This window comes from Populus euphratica, unplaced genomic scaffold (genome assembly GCF_000495115.2).
Source record: "Populus euphratica unplaced genomic scaffold, PopEup_1.0 scaffold36.1, whole genome shotgun sequence".
NCBI lineage: Eukaryota > Viridiplantae > Streptophyta > Magnoliopsida > Malpighiales > Salicaceae > Populus > Populus euphratica.
Genome location: NW_011499908.1, coordinates 331,801 through 355,273, shown reverse-complemented (window position 1 = coordinate 355,273; position 23,473 = coordinate 331,801). Strand labels below are relative to the sequence as shown.

Here is a 23,473-nt window from a genome sequence, read left to right as displayed (position 1 = left end):
TGGCGGGGGGTAATGCTGTTCAACATGCTAAACTAATGGGTTTGAAAGTCCAAAGCCCAAAACATAAGTCCATTCTCTCACAAAAACCAATCCTGTAACAACCTCTCTCTTACCAAGCCTAGTCTTACACCCAACAAATCGTCTCTTCTGTTGCGCTGCCGTGTCAGACCCCCAAAAGTGTCGCAAAACCCAAGAAACATACGACCTCCCCTTTCCCCTTCTCTCTGTCTCGGTCACTCTCTTCACAACCTCAACAGAAACACATCGATACTCTTCATCTCTCTCCTGTCCTAGCATTAACCCGATCCATTACCAATAATTAATCAAACTTCTACCTGCAATAACATAATTTATTAACTTATGTATGGCGTCCCCTCGCACTGTAGAAGAGATCTTCAAAGATTACAACGCCCGTCGCTCTGCCCTCGTTCGCGCTCTCACTATTGGTATCCCCATGTCAAATCCCTAAATCTCTTAATTATTTATTTAATTTATTAACTAATCTTCTTATATGTATATATTATTTGTCTTGTTGTTGTCTTTTCTTTCAGAGGCTGATGAAGTCTACCTTCAATGCGATCCAGGTTTGTCTCTCGCGCTCTCTTTTAAGCTAAAAGCTGACCAAACAAACTATTTTTCTTCCTAAAGTTTTCTTTGCTATTAGTGTTATGCTGTTTTTGTTATTATTAATTTCTTAGTTCTTTGTGATTTTACTTGAATTTTCCACTATCTTTTGTCTTAAATTCCAAAATTGACCTTGACAATGTATTTAGAAAAAGAGAATTTGTGTCTGTATGGACATCCAAACGAGTCCTGGGAAGTGACTCTGCCAGCAGAGGAAGTTCCGCCAGAGCTCCCCGAGCCTGCGTTGGGCATTAATTTTGCCAGAGATGGAATGACGCGTAAAGACTGGCTTTCTCTTGTTGCTGTGCACAGTGACAGTTGGTTGCTTTCAGTGGGATTCTACTTTGGTGCACGACTTAATCGCAACGAAAGGTGCATTTTTCATTCTAATTTTGATTGTTGATTTCCCTTCACATTGGTTTGAAAATATTGAAGGAAGCTTAGCTTTTAATTCTCCACATTTCAGAGACTTACACTAATTTTGCGTGATGTTAATGGCTTCATGAGGTGACTTGGTGTTCTGATTTATGAACAATTTGTTGTGTAATTTATGTGAAAAATTCAATTACTTATTGTAGCCTGAAGTTCTTGAAATTAGGGAGGGATTCACAATGCCTGAAATCTATAAGCAATATTTGAAGCATAGCACTCGATATCTGCAACTTATTCTTTTTTCTTATTAAGATAAAGTGATAGGCATATAAAATTACTAAAGCTCAAAATTTCATTTGGTTAGTGGCCAAGAAATTTTGCACAAGAGGGTGATAAAACATTTTAAGACATGGAACGGTGGAAGGAAGTATTTTCTTACCACTTCATGAACACTTAAATGGTGACATCGAGAGAAGTTTATGAAAACTCTGTCATAGTTAATTCTAGCACATGAATTGCCTGAAATTTCATGTGCTAGAATTGATATTTCTAATTTATAAATGCTTTCATATATGTAATTTTTTAGCAAAGTAATCATTCTGGACTTCATTAACATCTTAGCTCACTTGATAGGATTATTGTATAATACTCCTTTTTAACAGGATTCAATGGTGTTCCACAGTTACATGTAAAGACAATGTTTTGAAACTGTAAAAGCATTTTTTACCACGTAAACAATTAGCGGTATTGAGTAATAGCTTTCTCAAGTTCATGAACATTAGTACATATTTGACCACACCACTTGTACAAAATGATATTTTAAAATAGGAAATGCAGTTTGAGACGTGTGTGTGTGTTTGTTTGAGTTCCAACCCACTTTTCAAAGTGATTTTCAGGCAAGAAGGCATCAAATTGATGCTTTTTTGAGGTGATTTTTGATGATTTTGATGTATTGTCAAAAATTAAAAAAAAACGTGAAAATTATTTTAAAATATTTTCAATTGAAAAACACACATATTGCGGAGAAAAAGTGACATTTCATGTGCTTAACTAGCTTCTCCAGATCTTAAAGACATGTTCCTTGTGTTTAGTTGATTGAGATGAAAGGGAAGTGCAAAGGGTACTTAGTGGGATAAAACAATATCCTTGCCTAACAAAGCTAACATGTATGTCTATTTTACTTGTCTTCTCGATTTATTTTCAACTGAACAGCTGTAAACAAGATTGCTATTGAATTGGTGTGGGATGTGTTTTTCAGTGAGCTTGTTTGATACCTCACGAAGAATAACTGTTTATTAGCATATTTGCATCAAAATCACTAGGAGATTTCTTCTCAACTTGTGTATAATTTTCCTTTTTTAATAGGAATATGGTTGGTAACTTTTCTATGTTGATGTAGAAAAAAGAAGACATTTGGTTTATTGGGGTAACATTACATCATGAATGTTAAAATAAAAACTGACCCGTACAGAAACACAAAAAACTGAACTTAATGAAGCAAAATGCTGTTTGGGGTATTTGAATCTAAAGAATCAATACTTATGGCTGAAGATAGTCCCCTCGTTTAACTGTTTAATTTGTTGTCTTTTCTTGACTGAAGGTTCGCCCCATTGTTTAACCTCCTGTAGTTGTATTAATTTGTTGTGGCAGAATAGTTTCTTCACAAAATTTTGGATGTGAAGTGGGTTTGATTGAGGATGCAGGTCTTGCATCATGTCTTCAGTATGTGTTGCTTTCCCTTGCCACTCTGTTAGTTGGTTAAGCTGCCTTGGTCAGTCAAGAACTGTAGATTTGAATGTGATGTGAAGTGCCATGTCACTAACTTGTTGCAAAACTACAAGTTTCCTCAAAGAAATAAGTTTTGCTTTATGCACAAGTTATAAAAGTGATGTGGTGCCTTCCCTCAATGGGGTCTGGTTAAGTATTGTTCATCATCTGCCTCAATATATTCAGTGTGGAATTAATTTTAGTTACTCGAGAGGGAATTTTGACCTTTGGAGTTTGCAGCGTCTTGTTGACTTTTTGGGATTGAAGTTAGCAGTTTTGCAATTATGCAGACGCACTCCAGTAGTGCCTGTTAAGCGCTGAAGAGTAATCTTTCCTTTTTCTTCTTCTTCGCCATCTTTTTTTCTTAATGAAACATGTGAGTTGATGATTGGGCTTCTTATGTCAATTTTTATAGTATCATTTGCACTTGTGTTAATTAAGGGTATCTTCTGTTTAGTACGTGTCTTGGGCATGAGCAGAACTTTGTTGGGTTGTGCATGATTGCTCTATGGCCCACATGCACCCCTTTTTCAGAATGTTACAATGTTCTTGGGTAACCAGCCTGAGATGCAGATACGAATATGATCATCGGCATATATGGCACAGAGTGAACTCAAGTTTAAGTCAGGTTGCTTTGGCATATCTCTACCATGCCCAAGTTCACCTCTTTGTGAGAATGTTGATTCATTGGATTCATGCTGTGTATGATGTACATCCTAGGCATGTATCCTGAATAAAGTGAACTTAAAACTGGACAAACATGGATCTTCTTGGGTGTGCATACATATCTCTAATGCAATTGTTTTATGATCCCAGACCTTGTGGATCATTTCTGCTTCCAGGAATTTTTATTCCTGACGAGAATGGTACATGATTGGTAGTGTTGAATAAGCTTATTAGCTGTGTACTGTATTCTGTATACTGAGGACCCTGTGATAGAGCTGCTAGCTATTTTTAATATTGGCTTGCATTATGATTTTCTTTTTATTATCTTGCATTTTCTGTTCTTTTCATGCGCCTATCTCAATGCTTTTTGCACAAATGATTCATATTGAGGTCTCATCATGGTTCACGCGTTATTCTTCTGATGATTTTCACTCACTTGGTGGGTGTGCATTTGTGTATTAAGTCATTGATTTCAATGCTGGCAATTCACGGGAGCATAATTTAGTGGTTTTATGCTTTTTTACTGCAGGAAGCGACTGTTTAGCATGGTAAATGATCTGCCAACTCTCTTTGAAATAGTAACTGGGAGGAAACCAGTAGAAGATAAGCCTAATGCTGACGGTGGTAGCAAATCCAGGAATAACACAAAGGTGAAATTGGTTTTTTCTCTGATCAACTAAAGCATTGCAATCTATCAAATTTAAGCTCCATAAACACATATGCCTTCATTTTATCAACTAATTTTGGATCTATAACCTGCCTATTATATTTCAGAGATCAACTGATGGACAGGCAAGAAGCAATTCCAAGTTAAGTTACGTGGAGGATGAAGATGAGCATGGAGACACCCTTTGCGGGAGCTGTGGAGGGAACTACAATGCTGATGAGTTTTGGATTGGTTGTGACATTTGTGAACGATGGTACCATGGAAAGTGTGTGAAGATAACACCAGCAAAAGCTGAAAGCATCAAGCAGTACAAATGCCCTTCTTGCAGCACAAAGAAGTCTAGGCACTAACAAACAGTCAAAACTTGTGAGGAGATTGACCTCGTTCTCTCTCACTGATGTTGTTCCAATGCACTGATAGTTTTTTTCCCCCCCTTAAAAAATGGAGTTGAGGCTATCTATGGGATCCGTGCTTGCCTAAGTGAATGTTGTTTTAACTTTGGAGTCTTTACACTGAGAAATCGGTCTTAGATTTTGTTTAATGATAGTTTACGGAATGATTAATACTAATGGTGCCACTATTGAATTGCAGGTGGCTCTTTCGGAAGAAATATTCCTAGGACAGCCACAGTTGGGTGCGGTTGTAGATCCTAGATATATATGTGAATGTGTGATTTGCATTTGCAACTAGGATTTTGGACTGCATGTAGACGTGGCTATGCCTCGCACAGCCCCTTTTTTCAACTTGGCTGGTGAATTTTGGAGTACAAATGTCAAAATCTAGAGATATATTTTCATTCTTTCTGGTTGGTAGAATATTTTCCTACAGAGTATGCTGTTTCTAACGCGACTCGAAGGAGTTGGTAGCTTTATTTTTACGTAGGCAAAACTGCGTATGTTAACATGATCCTCGTGAGTCTTGTATGTCATGCGCGGAATCCGACTGCTTTCCCCGATGAATGAGTTCATTCCATTATCAAGGAAAAAAGAGAAGACGAGGAGCTAATCCTTGTTGCATAGCTGAAACCACCCGAGACAATTAATAATAAGCAAAAATCTCAGATGCATTAGGCTTGTCTAATGTCAACTTTACATGAGAGGAGAAAAATCAAATCTATTCCTAACAGAAACACTACATATGGATTCATATTTCTTGAAAAGAACGCAGATTATTATGAAGACAAGCATTTATTTCCATCCATGAAAAATAGATCCAGGCACACCAAGTAATTCCCAGGTTCCAAAATCAAAGGGTTCTTCTGCAATTTATGTTTAGTGCGCAGGCAAATTCTTGGTCCCGATTTGCTTGAAGAAGCTACGCTTCCAACACCTCAGTTCATATTTCTTCGACAAAGAACATGTGATGTCTGCTTGAACATGTGATGTCTGCTTTTGTTTGCTTGCTCACACAGAAAGACCTCCTGTATTTGTTACTAGTCAAAGCACACTCATGGAGCATTTATGATGCGGCACCTTCCTCCATGACTTGGAATTTCGCCACACAAAAATCTGCTGTCTGCTAGAGTTGTTGCTAACTATTCAACAGATAAACCAATATGCCAGCCTAAACTATAAATAAATACACAGATTTTTTTCTTATTCCTTCTTTATCATGTTCTATGTTGGGTTAGGAGGTCGAGGGCAGTGCTGATGCAGGTCCGAAAGGACCTTGTATTACTCCCTAACATTTTACCCGAATCTCAATTTCATACCAAAGTAATTAATTTTCACAAGTTCATCTCCAATGTATCAGACATTTCTCAATTGGGTCCTTTATTCTAAGGCCATCAAGATATTGTAAAGGAAAATGTCAAATTGTCTTGAAAAGGTGTCGTTTTGCTGTATAAAATAATGAGAAATATTAAGACATTCATGGAAGGAGTTCAATTAAGAAAACATTTAGTTCAGTGATCCAATTGAGAAATGGTGGATGCGTTGGGGACTAATTGAGGGTTCCTAAGAGAAGTAAAGATAATAAAAATATTTTTTTAAAAAAGTCCTAAAAAGACAATAAAAGCGGGAGGAGATTGAAGAAAATATATTTCAGGTGACGTTTTGTCGATGAAAAACAAAGAAGAAGCCAAAAACGACACAGGAAAACAAATAATAGGTAGTAGCATTTGCTTGCTACGATCAAGGCCAAATCTAGAAGTTCCTTCATCATCTTCTTTTCTTCGATGGCGCCCTTCTCACCAACGCCCGCAGCAAATAAACGTGCCGAGTCTTTTTTTAGCACGTGATCTCTCTCTCTCTCTCCCCCTCTCCCTCCCTCCCTCTCTCTCTCGTGCATGATGACGGAAACAAAATAACATTTGCCCTCTTTGATTGTAATTATTATAACAACTATGTGATGGAATTACCAGCACCTTCCCCCCCAATTTGAGCATGAAAATATCAAGATTTTCCAATCAAAAACCGTAATTCGTGGTTCACTGAATCAGTCGAATACTGCGTGGCACTAAAGTCCTGCTTTCAGATCACAAGTCATCTTCGGTACAGTTCGGGTGTTTATTTTTTATGGTATTGTTTTAGTTTTAGATTCAATGAAGTATGTTTTTTCTTCTTTTTGTTGGAGTATATCTATATATGTTAAACGAAGATAGAAAAAAAGATAATCTCTGGTGAATGTGGTTGTTTACGTGCAGATAATCATTCTAATACTTGACTGAAATGATTTTAATTTGATCTTCGGGATTTATTTTGAGAACAGAAAATTCAATTGTAATTAGCTTCGTGCTAGAAATCTTGGGATTACATTTGATGGAATGATGATGGTATCCACCTGTTAAACTTATCAAACCATTTATCATTTTTCAGGAGACTTTAATCGACAGCTTGTTTCGAATCAATCGATAAGGTATGCTCTACTAAAATCCATTTCGTTTCCCTGTCATTGATGTGATGCAGTGGTGTGCTGTTTGGATCTCCTTCTTGCTCTTTTCAACATACCCGATCTCATGATTCTCATCTCCAGATCTCTCAGTTAATCCGAGAAGAAAACCAAACATAAAACATACTCATTAGCCGACGCTCTTAACCAAATTAAAGTGAAGTATCAAGAACACACAGCTACCATCTTAAACCTTATCTGATTAATCAATTGGAATTCTTAGAAATTTAAATCATTGGAGTATACGTGCCATGCCGTCATTTGTAAGTGAAAGTGATTGTCGTTTGATACAGGATTTGCATTATTGAAGGCATCGTTTTTTCTTCTTCCTTTTTTTATAAAAACAAAAAAAAAACAAAATACTTGAGGCATGTGCTTGAAAGGGAGGCGCACATGGATTGTCCACCTGGGATATGGAAGAGAAATGGGTTTGAACTACCGAACTCATGTTTGTCTGGAAGGAGACTGCTCGCAAGAGATGGATCCAGTGGTCGGAGGGCCCATGGCCCGCAAAGTATTAAAACACTTCCCTCGGTCCCTTTCTTCTAAACTTTCTCAATTCAATCCTCACAATTAAGGCGTTTCGTTTCCGTTTCTGCTTTGAAGATTATTTTTCATCAACTTACTTCACTTGGATATAACTTTCCTCTACTTTGAAAATGTGATGCGTTTGGCTTCTTTAATTAAAATGTTTTTATATTAATCCCCAAAAAAGAAAAAATCTATTTACTTTCATCCCTATTGAGATATTAGGTGGCATGCATGTTAAGTATTGACCTCACCACTACAAATGAAAGAGTAAGTTTTTTTTGTGGCACTTCACGTCTTAATTCAGTACTGGATTCATCACTGATTTGCACAAGAAAATGCTTCGCCATGTTAAGGAGGGGGGGACCACTTCTCAAGAAGATGTGCACATGGAGAGGTATGTGTGCAAATGAATATCCTTGTCAGCGTGTACGAGCAAGACAAAATAGCCTGGAACCCAGCAAAGAAAGCAATTTTTACAGTAAACGGAACAGAAATTGGGAAAGATTGAGACAATAAATTGCAATTAATGGGTACAAGCTGAAAAGCGGCACTATTCCGACATGCTGCCAATCACAGCTTCGGCGGTGAATTGCTTGCTGGCCTCGACAGATTCTTCTGCAATGAATGGATTGGAAGGGGACAAACTTGAACGCAAAACGTCCTTTCAGTGGAAACAAGCCAGTACATGATCCCCAAATTACCACAACAATCTAGCTAGTGCTCGGGTCTCGGAATCAAAGGAGAATTAAAATTACAGCAGCTGTGCGTGATTAGTGTACGTTCAACGAAGAGTCCCGTTGATAATCAGCACTTAACGCTTATTTTCTATAGATTTCCTTTCGGGTTAGATAAAAGAATAATAATTAGTGGCATCGCCCGACTCCAGACAATAGGAAATGAAAAAAATAAAAGAAAGAAGCAACAAAACTAAGATGGAAACGTAGCTGTCCAAAACACTAAAATTTATTTGGAAGTGTGATTGAGAATGATTTTTATTTAAAAATATATTAAAATAATATTTTTTATTTTTTAAAAATAATTTTTGACATTAGTATATTAAAATAATTTTAAAATAAAAAAATTATTTTAGAATAAAAAAATAAAAAAATTTAAATATTTTTAAAACACTAAAGCAAATATAACAATATATTTATAAGTGGTTCCAGCTTTTTGAGAGGGGAAACCTAAATGTAGAAATGAATGGGAGTTAAAAATCACGTCTGTTTCGATTGCTGTATATGACCTGAGCTTATCTTCTGCCAAGCGATGCAAATGGCAAGCAATCTTGAGAACAAGTAGTTGATAAAAATTGTCGTGCGGATAATCATTTGAAAGATTCAAGTAATGATATTAATTTGATTTCAAGTGGTGTTGTGGTCAAAAATGCCTTCTTGTGTGTTATAATAATGGAAAATACATGTGCTAAATGCAAAGGCCACATTTAGACTCCCTAATGTCTATTTTTATCCATTTCCAACTGATGTTGACATGCTGTGTTTGCAAGTGGATGTAGCTCGCAAGATTTATACTTGCTACGAAAATAATAAATAGGAGCACTTTGTCTCTTTCTCGACGGGCTCGTTATTTACCACAAATTGACAAATAAGTGGCAATACTACACTCGTCCACAATAAGATTGAATAATTGGGAATCTATATGTATGTATATATATATATATATGTATGCATATATATAAAGAGGAAGAGAATTTTGACATGCCTTCTATGTATGTATGTATGTATGTATGTATACAAAGAGGAAGAGAATTTTGACACGCCTTCAAATTGTTATTGTTATTATTATTATTATTATTAAGAACATAATCTAATTGAGAAGAAACGCTACTCTTACAGTATCATTACTTCATTGAAACAATACTTTTTTTAAAAAAGTATTTTAAAATTTATTTTGATTTAAAAAAAAAATTATTATAATTTCATGACTTGAAACGCTAGTTTTATGAGTTAACTCTATATATCAATTAAGGTTTTTTATGGGTTTTTTTTATGATTTTTTTTAATTCCACCATTTAATATTTGAGTTAATTAGAAAACAAGTTTAATAATTTATCTCAATTTATTTTTACAAGGTTATACTAGTCTTGTGATTTTAGTTAAAAGTTTGGGGAGTTAACTCAAATTGATTTAGATTTTTTTTTTAATTTCATCTTTTTACATTTGATTGATTATAAATTGAGCTTCATAAATTATTTTATTTTGATTTCTATTGGGTTATTCCGGTTTCAGGATCCAAGTTTGACAAATTAATTCACGTTGTTGAAATCTTTTTTTCCCTTTATTTTTTTTTTCATTTTCATTCCTCGATATTAGTTTGATTAAAAATTTATCTCTAATATATATTTAATTTATTTTCTATGAGGTTATTGTGGTCTTATAATTTAAGTTGTGAATTTTAATTGTTATTCTAGGTTGACCTTGATTAATCTAATATGTTGTCATCTTAATATTTTTTTTAAAAAATATATCATCTTAAATTATTTTTAGTTAATATATGTTTTTTTGTTGTCCGTGTTATTTTTAGACTTAATAATTTAATTAGATCAAATTAGATCAATTTCTATATAATTTTTTCTTGAAAATATGTTAGTAATACTTGTATATTTTTATAAACATTTAAATAATTTTAATTCGACTTAAAGTATAGCTCATGTAAATAACCTTGTGTTTTCTGATAGCAATGGACTTGAACTTTTCTAGTTTTTTATTCTCCAAAAATATTCCACTGCTTGTATTTTTTATTTTAAAAAATGAATAATCCCAGACAGGCATGGCTACTTTTTCTAAGGAGCCAACGAACTCATAATTGATTGAGGAAGCCCTGTGTCCAGGGGGGATGTGCCCTTGTGAAGTAATCTAGAGCATGGATGACTTTAGTTAAGGACGGTATGGTGACGAATAAAATAATAATAATAAAAAAAATAAAAGAAAATAATATACTTAGTTGTATTTTTTTTTTTAATCACAACATGAATTCTGTCGTTCACTCTTTTGCAATGCAGTTTGCACTTAGGTGGGGGCATTAAACTAATGAAACATCAACATCAACATCAATGGAAGACTAAACCACAACTTGTAAATGCTTCTAGACTAGGATTAGTGACACATAAATGCACCCCACAATCAGCAAGTGCCAAAGACTACCCAAAATTGCCTTCATGATGATATCACATGGATAAATTATACAATTAGCACCCGAAATATAAACAAATAGTGAAATAGTGCATGATGATTTTTTTTAGTAAATTAGTATACTTAGAGGATGTTATAGTTGTGAATTACGGTTGCCTGGGACCGTTATATTACTATTTTGATAAATAACTAGATATTTAATAAAATAATCGTGTTATATCTAAATGATTAGATCATTTTAGTTATTGTTTAGTTTTGGGTTATTTTTATATTTTAAACCTGATTTTTTTTTATAAAATCATAGTTTTTATTAATATGAAATTTTATTTACTTTATAATTTTAAAGAGTTAAATTTTTTACAATTTTATCAAAATTTAAACAAAGTTTTCTCTATATAGAAATTATATTCAAAAAGTTTTTTCTTTTATAAAAAATATAATAAAAACCACAATAACTCCTATCAACAAGTTCTAACTAAACTCAACATATTCTCATATTTTATAATCATAAGTAGCTCCAGGAATGTAAAATGAATAAGAAATATTTCTATGATACAATATTCAAGTAATCCAAAAATATATAAACATAACTCATATAGTTATTTATGTCTATATCGTTTATCAGATGATCTGAGTTCATCGGTAACACGACTGTATCTAACTTATATTCATGTCTAAGTGGTCTTGTTTTCTACCACAACATTATCAAAAGTTAACCTCTCTTTAAAGATTTCAAGTTTAGTGTGTCAAACATTTAACTATCTGAGATGCTATGGTGTGAATTTCACTTTCTTAATAAGTATTATGAAGATAAAATACGATCCATCGACTCTCCTATGACAAAAAGCTAGCCTAATATTAATAAACTATTAATATTAAATTTAAAAATAAATACATAAAATTCAACGATTAATATTTAATTAATATTGCACTTTATAAGTGTGACATATAGTTTTTGCTCTTCAAAAATATGATATTTAGTGTATGTCATGCTTTTGTAGCATGACAAGTTCAAAACTATATTATTTTATTAATTTTTTAAAATGGTACAATTTCTCTAAATTTTTAAAGTTTATTGTGTTAATTTGACAAAAAAAAATATAACTAGACTGATTTTCAACAGCCATTCAAAGGCTCTTATCAAAAACCAACCAAACGACATGCGTTGTCAACTGCATTATAGAGGGATTTTATTGCTATGCAGACACTTAATCACATAGTAGTAAAATAAAAATAAAAATGAGTGAAGTCCTCTCCATTACAAGGCAATAATTTGGATATTTGAATTTAGTAGTTAAAAAAGCTAAATGACAAGAAACATGTGATCTTTAGGTTATTTCATAATAATATACTCGACAAGAACCTTAGAATATCTATAGTTGACAGAATTGACTTTTGAAGCATGATTGATGCATAAAACAATTGATGTCCGAGATCAATTACATTATTATACCAATACTAAACAAATAATTATAAAAAAAACCCACCCGAGATCAATTACATTATTATACCAATACATGTTTGCTGTCCATTTAGATTGAGATAAAGCTCGAAAGACTAAACAAATAATTATAAAAAAAACCCACATATATATATATATATATAAGCAAATGATATGGCTTTCGCAAGTTCCAAAGTCAAAAACGATGATTCAAAATTAAATAATGTCAAAATATAAGTGATCATAAATAGTGGTATTCTTTTATCTTTGATTTTATCTATTCACAAATAAATATTAGATGATGCATGATTACTTCAGCATACGGGATGATGCATGATTACTTTCATAAATAAATAAAATAAACCGTACAGCCACCATGGTGGAGAGTGAATGAACACATAATTATTCTCATTTCATTTCTTGAAAAATCATTTAGGTGAAAAAATTTAGTTAAATATCACAGTTATTTTAGTGTGATGCTGGTGATTCGATAATAAATTAAATGCATGTTTGATAGATATTATGTTGTATGTTATTTTTTAAAATATTTTTATTTAATTTATTTAATTATTTTTATTTCTAATATCTATTTATTAAAATTGTCAAATAAAAATAAATATCAATTTAATATCTTTTGAAGGTAAATATATTTTTTTAAAAATTCAAAACAAAGACTACTGGAATTCTAAATGTCACGTTTTCGTTTTTCCAACAAGTTGTTGCCTTAATTAGCGGGACAATATTTACTCACAAGACGTGATTAGGATATTTTTGGGCCCAGTTTTTTTCCTCAAAAGAGAGAACATATATAGAATAATCTTTATCTACTTTTCCCATTTAATTCTATTGAATTTTCAGATGTAGCCCTCTCTATGATCACAAGATGTACACTTACTCAAACTCTAACCAATGAAGGGGACGGTTACTTTTGGTTTACATTAATCAACACAACACAACACTAGCCAGGAAGAAATTTGCATAAGAATTACTGTCACGTCACCATCATCTTGGAGATTTTAGGGACTCCACTTGGGATTTTCCACGGGGACCCCTCATTCTTATGAAGAGCCTGTACTCGTCGAATGTCATAGCTGGATAGAGAGGAGGCCTGCCTGGTGCCACGAGCTCCTTCAAAGGCTCTATGGGTATATCACTCCTTGGATTGTAGAAGAATGCAAGAGAGAGACGCTCTTCTGATGAATTTACCATCACTCTGTGCTCCACGCTCTTGCAAGTGGCATTGCTTAGCACCTAATTAAACGAATCCACAAAACAGAACCGTTTACTACATCGCTCAAATTAAAAACTAACGAGACCGAATTTGCGACCGTCAATTAATTATAGTTAATTCAATCCCTCGGCGTTGTTCAGGGAATTAATAACAGAAAAAACATTGAATTACATGCTCAAGTGGGAAGGATTAAGATGCTAGTGATTGTTGCGACCCCAATGAATCCAACCTCGGGTCATTTGATTTTGATTCCATACTTTTAGAAACTCCATTTAGGTCCCTCAAGTTAATAATTTTGTGATCCGCGCTTACTATTCACCAATGTCACCCAGTTCATTGTCAGTCAAATAACGACAATTGACAAGATTTTATCGTCGAAGCATCTACTTTGGAATATATTAAAGGCAGGTTGCATTCTGCTCTAGGCAGGCAAATAATACACGTATTCATTGCACTAAATTTGATGGAATGGTTGTTGCGATCATAGATGCGGTTTGAAATTGTGTTATAAATAATATTTTTAAAAATTTTAATTGTTTTATTTAAAATTTATTTTTTATATTTTAAAATTATTTTGATATCCTAGTGTTAAAACTAATTTTTTTTAAATAAAAAATATTATTTTAATAAATTTTTAAATAACAATTACTTTAAAAAATATAGAAGAGCTCTTCGACAATAAGCTACATTGTAAATACATGTATCCTTGTAAAAAGTTACCACTCTTTTTTTCTTTTTTTGTTACAAGTTTGTTACTTGTTTATACTAAAGAGATTGCTGAGAAGTCAAAGACATAACATAAGATTCTATATGGTTGTGTTAATTATCTCCACCACTCTGTATTTTAGATGTAGCATCGAATAACTAATCCATGTTTGTAAAACATGGTTTGATGACTTGTAGTTTTCTAGAGGCAGTTTATTGTTTTCTGGGTCCATGTTCTAAACCCCATTCCATATGTTATGAACGGGGCATCGAATAACTAATCCATGTTTGTAAAAGTCATCGTTATCAAATTACGACAAAAAAAAAAAAAAAGAGACGACGAAATGCTTTCTTGAGGCATGGGCATAGCCGGTGAAAAGAGAGCGAAAATTAATAATAGTACTCAATTATTTTTTGGTGGGATTTAAACTCTTTACTTGAGGAATTCTCATTGTGCAATAGTACTGGAAGTGACAGGTGATGTAATTACTTAAAGCAGAAGAAAGAACATATGACAGGCAAGACTCAAGTCATTACAGATCGTTGTGATGTTCTGATTATGTTTTTTTACGTGGGAACAGTAACGTTTGTCATGTGATGTCTAAACGATCGAGAGGCTATATATGTGTTTTTCTTTCTTGCATCAAGAAACCTTCTAGGTTCATGATCCACAAGTTCAAGCTAAGAGAGGAAACTATATATTCATGCCTTTCATTGAGACCACTCGCTCTAGAACGGGACCAAACGACAAGTTCTTTGAAGGAAAAAAAAACACTTTTGACCAATTGTTGGATAAAAACTTGTTACTACCCCATCAAAAATATGACCCCTCCATGTTCCCTATACGTTTCAAAATCTCATCCAAACATATATATAGATAGATAGATAATCTAGTGAGAGAAACAGAGAAAGTATATGTTACCTGAATTTGATCACCAATATTAACAATAAAAGCATCTGGAACTGGCTTTACAGTGATCCAATTCCCATCTTTACGGACTTGAAGACCAGGGACATGACTGTCCGGCAAGAGAAGGGTCATGCCACCGGGATCCGAATGTGACGATAAACCAAGGGTCAGGTCAGGCTGTGGACATTTAGGGTAAAAATTAACTCTAAGGCATGCCCCAATATTTTCTCCACCAAAGGCATTTTGAAGTTGTTCCTCTCCTAATCCAAGGTTTATTGATAAAACCTTCATTAACTTCCCACACAGCTCCACCAATTGCTTACCATATTCATCAAGAACTGCCCTACAAATTCATTAGCAAGGCTTACTTAAGACTAAATTGAAATTGTTGGTGTTAAAAAAAAATCCAATCGTAGTAAGGTAAAATCCAAATACATGGTCGATATAAAACAGTTTATATATATATATATATATATATATATGAGGCTAGAAAAAGTGTAGTAAATTTTATTATAAGAATTTACTAGGTACGATGTGTAATAGGAAATCAATACGACACTTGAATTTGCAACTTGAAAAGCGTTCGGCTAATCTTAATTAATTGGTGTGCTAAAAACAAAAAAGAACCAAAAAAGGAAGCATGGGTTCTAAAAAGGGATTGAAATATACACACGCACACACACCTGCAATCAGCTGTAATGGCAGGCCATTTGTTATAGTCCTTCAATGGTAAAGGAAGATAGTGCAGGAAGTAGTAATCACTCCAATCAAGAATCGCTCCTTTTTCAACCCCTAACCGGCTACCATAACCTTCATAAGTCTTGGGTGTGTTTGCATAAGCTTGCTTAACCTCCATGGGCGAATGAAAGAATTGTCTCCATACTTCTCGAGCACGGTCCATCAATTGAGGGCTAACACCATGGTTAATAACTTGAAAAAATCCCCACTCCCGGCATGCTATTGAAATTTGGTCAAGTATTGTGGCTCGAAGAGCATGATCATCACCATATAGCCTGGCAAGATCAATGACAGGGATGTTCACATCATTCGAAGTGGTGGAATTTACGGATGGCCTCTCAGGCATGGGCTTGACATATCGCTCTGGAATTAGGGGCATGCCGCTATCGGACAAGGATTGTACACGGACTATAGGTTCGGGCCAATCTTGGAGCTTATTCATGACGTTGTGGAGGTTTGGTCTCCAAGGTTGATTCTATGTATATGATTACAGGTACCGTGGAACAATAAACATAGTCTTTAGTAATTAGTTTTGAGAGGGAGTAAAAGAATGAAATACAGGCAAAGCGGTCTAAGTTCAGAGAGAGGAGGGGATAAAGGCACAAGAGAAGAACGTAAAGAGCAGTAAATATAAGGGGAGGGGAAGTGGCAGGTGTAAGGAAAGTGAAATCGACGTGAAAGAGAACGTGGAAAAAATGGTGTTTAAAATATCTAAATGGGCGCATGATCATATATATCCAGATATTATATACTAGCGTGTATGTGTGTGTGCGCGTGTGGATTTTGGGTTGAGATTGAGTGAGAGAACAGCCTTCTTCAGTCTTCACTGATCTTATGTATGGTGTTTTTTGCAGGAGTACTGTCGAATTTGTGTGCAAACATGCGTCTAATGCTATATATTTCTATTTGGGTGATTGTGGCCGAACCAAAATCCAATTCCCAATCTCTTCTATAAACCCAAAAGACCTCGCCACAATTACATTTCAGTAGCCTGAAAAAAAAAAACACAAAGAAAAGTCAATTTAATTAGACATTTTTAACTTCTTTTTTTATGAAACCATTTGCTACTCTTGTTATGATGGCCCATGCATGAAGAGGACCGTCTACTCTTTTCGCCTCCGTGCTCACTTTGGCTTGCTCTTCTCCCTTTCATTTGATGTGAACCACATACGCCAGTGTATGGCCACTCAAGAGAAAGTGTTCGCCAATGGATGATAGCAGTAATGAGAAGAATTCAAGCCTTACTATCTCCATCTGGCATTCCATTCTTACCAGAAAAATAAAGATCTTGCTAGGTAGAATCCTAAATACATGAATGAGATATCGTTTTGTAGCTAGAAAAGCAACGTTTAGGTTTTTTTTTTTAAAAAAAAAACTCTGTGAACCTCTGAGCAAAATATAATAAAACCTGTAAATAAATAATCTTGATTAAATAATATTTTTATTTAGTCTTGATTTCAATTTAAAATTTAAATAATACTTTAATTAAATAATAAATTTTTATGTTCTTAAAAGTATTAGCTTATAGAAGTTTAACGGTACGTAAACTGAATTTATACTATATGAACAATATATAACGTCATTTTTTGTATAATATACGTGAAAAAAACATTTGTCAATATAAATTAAATGTCTTGTTCAAATATATTTTGGTTTATATGTAATTAATAAAAAAAAATATTCCCTTACAGATCAGATCTATATAAATGTCAAACAAAAACTATTCCGAGGACTATAGATACATTGAATCACGAGTTATTTAAAAGTGAATAAAAACAATTAATTATTAATCGAGTGGATAGCAATGGCTATTGAATTGGTCGACTAGACACAACACTCCATTCACAAGCTGACGCTAGCTAATTTCTATCACCCGACTATATATTTATGTATTTATAATTATTTATTAATTGAGAATGAAAGGGCCTTTTATAAATCTATAATTAGTATATACATCGACACCAATTCCACTATAATTACTTTAATAAATCTATTAAAATTAATTAATGGGTTTTATTACCAGTTCATTACCTGGTAGTTGACATTGTCTATCCCATGTTCTTTTGAACAGATATTGGCCCCAGTTAACGTTGTCTAGAACCATCGACACCATATGTATATTGATCAGTTTAAGTCTGATGGGTTCAGAGTCTTATTCTAATATATAGAAGAACAAAAGAAAACAAACTAACGTTAGTTAAGGCGTTGCATCAGACGCATGAATTATATGTAAAATAATTTCAATATACCAATGATATAAATGCAGCTGAAAATTAGTAAGTTATATATTTTCTGTCATCATTGATTAAGTATTGAATTGTAATTGTTCATCCATTTTTGTGCTATCAGCAATAATAAGTCTTCTAATATACGTCGAACTTCAGAGTTTTTTTGTGTAGATGAAAAACACAGATCTTCCAATAACATCTTTTTTTATTAGATTAGAGACTTTTTATATATAACCCAATTTTTTTATTACTAAAGAGTCTAATGAGCTTTAAGCCTTAATTGTTACTTTATTTAAAATCTATAAAGATATTTTTCTAATATTTTTTCACTTAGCTTATATATGAACCCACTAAAAAGTTTTAATATCTTCATAGGGTTTAAAATATCTAGTAAGTAAAAATACTTACACTTAAATTAAGAATATAACATATGAATCATAGTAATTACACTTTATAATCAAGTATTTTTTTATATGTATTATAATATATTGCATCCAAGAAAATAAATACTTAATGAGCAAATAAACTTTATAAATTAACTATTAATAAGTTATTCGGGTCCAACTTTATATATCCTAATAGATATAGAAAATAATCATTTTGATCTCTAAAAATAACATAAAAGACTTTTAGATAATCAACAACAACAAAAAAAAAATCAAACATCAAATAGATTAGCTACATATATATTATTCACATTATCTTTATACTCGTGATCATTAGCTTCATGCTAATATGCTCAATGAGAACTTCATGTTCTTTCACTTTTTTCCTCATAATGAGATACTTTATGTCAACATGTTTGTTTTAACTTTTATTATTATCATTTTTAGAAAATAAAATTGCAACTGAATTATAACAATATATTTTTATTGGTCTTGATATGGAATCAACAACTTCAAGACCAGAAATAAAAATTCTTAACCACATCATCTATATCAATGCTTTATAACATGCAATGAATTCTACTTCTATAGTAGATGAAACAATAATAGTTTGCTTAGTATTTTTTCAAAACACAACTCTTCTAACAAGAAGAAAAATATATCATGAAGTAGATTTTTTTATGTCTATGCAACTAGCAAAATTCGAGTCTAGGTAATCAATCATCTCAGGGTAATGAATAAGATCTTTGGTTCCTTATAGATACCTATTGACTTTCTTAGTAACTTTTCAATTGTTCATTCATAGATTGCTTTAGAACCTTTTTAATTTTACTACTTTAAATGTCAAGTCAAGTTTTGTATAGACTTATGCATAAATAAAACTATCAACTACATATGTATAAGGAATATTACTCATCCGCTCATTTTCCAGTGTATTTTATGGGCATTGATTCTAATTGAAGTTTTCCTCTTTGATATTAAGTGCTACTAAAAGTGTACTATTTGTCATTCTTAATCTTTTGAAGACTTTTTTATTAGAAGCATTTTGAGACAGTTTTGATGTTTTTTGAGACTTGTCCCTACAAATGTTTATGTCAATTGCACAAATGACTTTACTCAAATCCTTTATATTAAAATTTTGAGAAAAAAATTGCTTTGTCTCATGTAGTAAACTTAAATCACTATTTTCAAGTATAATATCATTTACATATAGAACAATAAAGATATATTTACTCTCACTATCTTAAGATTATAACGTTATAAAATTTAATACACCATTGTCAGGGGTCTTGCTTCAGTTCATATATAGATTTTTTTTAGCTTACAAAACAAATGATTATTTGTGTTATCACATAAACCTTCATGTTGGTCTATAGATACCTCTTCATTCAAGTTTCTTCATTCAAATTTCTATTTAGAAATGTTGTTTTTATATTCATTTTATGGAGTTTTAAATCATAAAAAGCTACCAATATCATTATTATCATTCTTAAAAGTGGAGAGAAGGTTTTATGATAATATATGCTTTTCTTTTGAGTACAACAATTAATAACAAGTTTAGCTTTATATTACTTGATATTACTAGAAATATTTATTTTGGTTTTCTAAATTTATTTATAGTCAATGATTTTAAATTCTTATTGTAATTCTAATATTTATATAAATAGAGATTGTATGATGAATAGAACTTACTAATTCTTTAATAGTAAATTAATAAATAAAATGCCAATAAATAATTTATTCATACCGAAGGCCTAGAATAAAATCCATCCTTAATGTTTATTTATTATCCTATTGAAAACAACAATCTCCTTACAGGGTAATTAAATCATATAAAAACAACAATCTCCTTACAGGGCAAGCCATTGCGTTTACAAAATAATTGCAATTAAGCTATGTATATTATGAGCATGATAATTTAATAATCCTTAACATGATTATCAAAATAACTTGAGATGTTATGTCTACTTCTAAGTTAATTAACATCACAATCAAATAATAACATACTTTATTATCAACTAAAAACTTTATGGCTACTTCTTAGTTAATTAACATCACAATCAAATAATAATATACTTTAATTTTAATAATCATGTAAGTTGTATCATGATTGTTCTTTAGTAATTTTCTACAAATAAGTAAATATTAACAGAACCCAAAAAGTATATTTATCCTTCATAGAGGATTGAAATATCCAAATATCCAAATAATTTATGCATGCTTATGCAAACTCCATTATAATTGAATAACAGTATGACCCCATCAACTTACCTACCAGACATTCCATATCAATTGATATGCATCCTGGGAATGTGGTTTAGTCATAGACTAATTTTCCCTAACTAAATGCCTCTCACGAGGTAAAAACATGCATACAACGACATTATGGCCTTCAAATTTCATATTCCCCGGCAACCCTTTTCAATACTGTATTTCTGGTCCCCAATCTACCCTTCTGTCTATAATTAATAATCACAGGATATCCATGTGGGAGGATAATGGTTATATAAATATTAATAAAAATATATAAGATTTTTAAGTTAACTTTTAATATAGTAAAAAAATATAACAATGTTATAATTACTATAATGAAATACTATTTTCTTAGTACTTGTATAATAATTAACAAAAAAATTACAATGTTTTCACTCTATAGTACCGTTACAGTAAAAACAATGGGTAAAATTTACGCGTATACGCAAGAAAATATTATTTCCTTTTTAGAATATGTATAATGCACCACGTACTTAACCACTGCCACTTAGAGAAGGTGAAAGGAAAAGGTGCTCTACAAGGAAAAAGTGTCTGCAGGTGACGCGCATCTGACTTCAAATGGTGTACTTCGATAATGGTGTCGTAGGACCACCGGTTTCTCTCTGCCGAATAAAATTTAAATCGGCTCGTAATGGTCCAGAACATGAAAGCGACCACTATTTATCTATTTCCCCAAAACGCCCTCTTCAATATAAAACCATCAATTTTCTTCCATATATTAAAAAAAAAAAAACACAAAGCTTATATGTTTCTTATAAATAAGGGAACATGCTACACCAACCCACGTTTATACAAAGTTTTTATCAATACATACCAAGTCAAATAATAAATAGCTCAACCTTTTCATTAATGTTTTTAAAATAAATAAAATAGCTAAAATAAACTAGGAAAAAACAAACTATAGGTGCTTTTTAATTCTCAAAATAGCCTAAAAAATATGCTAAAACAGGGTATTGAGATGTACAAAATGACCGAAGCTAAATGGTACAAGCTTTGAAGTGTTAAATAAGCTTTTCATTAGCGTCTTATAGGTCCCACATCGTTTCATGAATTAAAACTTATGGATGTTTGACGGTCTATTTGATATATTAAGATAATATTTAGAAGGGTAGTTATGGTTTATTTTTTAAAATAATTTTTGATATATATATATATCTTCTTGATTTATTTATGGCGTTTTTAGGATTAAAAATAATTTTTTTGAATTTAAGAATCCAAAGCTAACTTTTTTACTACTAGAAGTTACTAGAGAATTTTAGCACATGATAGCTTATTAGTTATTTTATTAAAAAAATCCGACAAAGAATGCATCAACTATCTATTTTTTCTTTATAAAAAAAGTGTTAGGCGTGCCTAGGATTTTTTTATTTGGGCTAGGTGTACAGGTCAATTCTCCAAGCACCCAGTTTCTTTTTATATTATTCTTTATTTTTTAAATTTTAAATAAAATTTACAGCAAATAAAATACTTAAAATAATTTTTTAAATATTATCCAATTTTGGTATATCTTTTTAAAATAATGTTATATTTTTTTTTTATAATAGTATCAATAATTGCTTTGTGAATTATTATATATATAATAGGATCCATACCATCATGATTTGAGTTCATCAAAATTCTTTTACCAGGTATAGAATAAATATATTTATCTACATAGATACCTATAATTTAAATTGCATAAATAAGCAAGCTTTTGCGCAAGTAATAGGCTAGTTATCTCGAAATAGGAGGGTGGTTGTTTAAACTTTCAACTTTCCAAGTTGTAACCTTCAGTGGACTGTCTTCGGCTTAAGGAGCCTGACAAGGCTGTAGTAATTTTATCTTTAACAAAGGATTAACATCATGCTTGACCTACAATCCTCCGGAAAATCACCATTAATGTCATGCATCGGAGCTGTTCACATTCACATGCATACGGGCGCCGAGACCATTTTCTCTGCTACTCCTGCTAGTTTGCTGGTTTTGATACATAGTTTGCTGCTTCTTTTAATAAAAACTTTACATAATTTATTTCAAAGAATTGTATTTGATCAAATATCTCGGAGCCGCGTTGAGAGATCGGAAAAACAAACGATGGTTGAATTTATGAACGCAGACGAGGGATTGGCGTGTTTAATTCTTGGAGATTTAAAAAGGATATTTATATGAAAAATCAATCGATTAGTAATTCAATGGTGCTTTTACGGAAGAAGTGAAATCTCACATCGAGTGTCGTTTTCGTTAAATCTAAACTGCAATTCTACAAATGTTCCATTTTTATTATAATTTAAGAGCCTTGCAGCGCCTGTGGGTAATAACCTGTCAATCAAGAATCCAGATAAGATTTCGAGATACAAGTTTCCAGCACCCGTCGAGTTCGACTGTTACATAACATATATCCAGAAAAGCCATGTGCCATTACTTTCCCCCCTTTCACTCTGTCTGCTCTGGGTCTAATTGAACTATGCACATATAGTGGCTGTCATGAGTCATAATGTTTTGCACCTCATGTAGGGTTCCGGGGAGGGGACAGCGACAGGGACAGGAGCTAGTAGTTATGCGGCCGTGCCTAATTGACGAAGGTCAGGTCGCCAGCTCGTGTTCTCATTTACCCACTTTGTTTTCAGTTCTGTTATATCCCGTGACGGGACTAAAATGACCGGTCAGGAAGGTTTGGACTTGTGCTTTAAGTCATGGTTGATGAAAATTTAAATTTTTTTTTATGTTTTCAAATTATTTTAGTATTAAAAGTAACTTAAAAAAATATTTAAAAAAATATTCACCGTCATGATGCAAACATCATTGAAATAAAAGGCGAAATCACATTTTTCTTGTGAATACAGTCAGCTAATTTTTTAGGGAGGAGGATTAGCGGAGTTGCTTTCGCAGGACAAATCAACACAGAAATCAAGAGCC

At 32.4% G+C, this 23,473-nt stretch overlaps 2 protein-coding genes and 2 long non-coding RNA genes across 5 annotated transcripts; 2 read left to right on the top strand and 2 right to left on the bottom strand.

Annotated features, from left to right (window-relative positions):
• The first annotated feature begins 92 nt into the window (after nt 1–92).
• On the top strand, nt 93–5,049 carry LOC105133581 (PHD finger protein ALFIN-LIKE 2-like). 2 transcript variants are annotated; one of them, XM_011037627.1, is made up of 6 exons: nt 93–446; nt 552–584; nt 774–996; nt 3,959–4,079; nt 4,204–4,462; nt 4,688–5,049. In XM_011037627.1, the coding sequence occupies exons 1-5, from the start codon at nt 365–367 to the stop codon at nt 4,444–4,446; spliced, it is 702 nt and encodes a 233-aa protein (XP_011035929.1). In that variant the 5' UTR covers nt 93–364; the 3' UTR covers nt 4,447–4,462; nt 4,688–5,049. The 2 variants fall into 2 exon arrangements, with proteins under 2 accessions (XP_011035929.1, XP_011035928.1); XM_011037626.1 differs by lacking the exon at nt 4,688–5,049 and having other exon boundaries at nt 4,204–4,686.
• A 1,311-nt stretch (nt 5,050–6,360) lies between these two features.
• On the top strand, nt 6,361–7,581 carry LOC105133580 (uncharacterized). The gene is made up of 2 exons (XR_843825.1): nt 6,361–6,615; nt 6,913–7,581. It is a non-coding gene; the product is annotated as an uncharacterized LOC105133580 (long non-coding RNA).
• A 5,295-nt stretch (nt 7,582–12,876) lies between these two features.
• LOC105133577 (leucoanthocyanidin dioxygenase-like) lies at nt 12,877–16,514 on the bottom strand. The gene is made up of 3 exons (XM_011037625.1): nt 15,636–16,514; nt 14,965–15,295; nt 12,877–13,357 (listed from the first exon to the last, which is right to left on the bottom strand). The coding sequence occupies exons 1-3, from the start codon at nt 16,130–16,132 to the stop codon at nt 13,109–13,111; spliced, it is 1,077 nt and encodes a 358-aa protein (XP_011035927.1). The 5' UTR covers nt 16,133–16,514; the 3' UTR covers nt 12,877–13,108.
• LOC105133576 (uncharacterized) lies at nt 14,094–14,952 on the bottom strand. The gene is made up of 2 exons (XR_843824.1): nt 14,745–14,952; nt 14,094–14,667 (listed from the first exon to the last, which is right to left on the bottom strand). It is a non-coding gene; the product is annotated as an uncharacterized LOC105133576 (long non-coding RNA).
• Nucleotides 16,515–23,473: the final 6,959 nt, after the last annotated feature.

What these genes read in the sequence shown, in the direction of transcription:
- LOC105133577 (XM_011037625.1), bottom strand. Translation starts at nt 16,132, where the DNA reads ATGAATAAGCTCCAAGATTGGCCCGAACCTATAGTCCGTGTACAATCC. An exon ending in GCCATTACAGCTGATTGCAG is followed by an intron (nt 15,296 to 15,635) that starts GTGTGTGTGCGT and finishes ATGAATTTGTAG; the next exon opens with GGCAGTTCTTGATGAATATG. An exon ending in ATATTGGTGATCAAATTCAG is followed by an intron (nt 13,358 to 14,964) that starts GTAACATATACT and finishes TCGTTTAATTAG; the next exon opens with GTGCTAAGCAATGCCACTTG.
- LOC105133581 (XM_011037627.1), top strand. Translation starts at nt 365, where the DNA reads ATGGCGTCCCCTCGCACTGTAGAAGAGATCTTCAAAGATTACAACGCC. An exon ending in CGTTCGCGCTCTCACTATTG is followed by an intron (nt 447 to 551) that starts GTATCCCCATGT and finishes CTTTTCTTTCAG; the next exon opens with AGGCTGATGAAGTCTACCTT. An exon ending in CGACTTAATCGCAACGAAAG is followed by an intron (nt 997 to 3,958) that starts GTGCATTTTTCA and finishes TTTTTACTGCAG; the next exon opens with GAAGCGACTGTTTAGCATGG.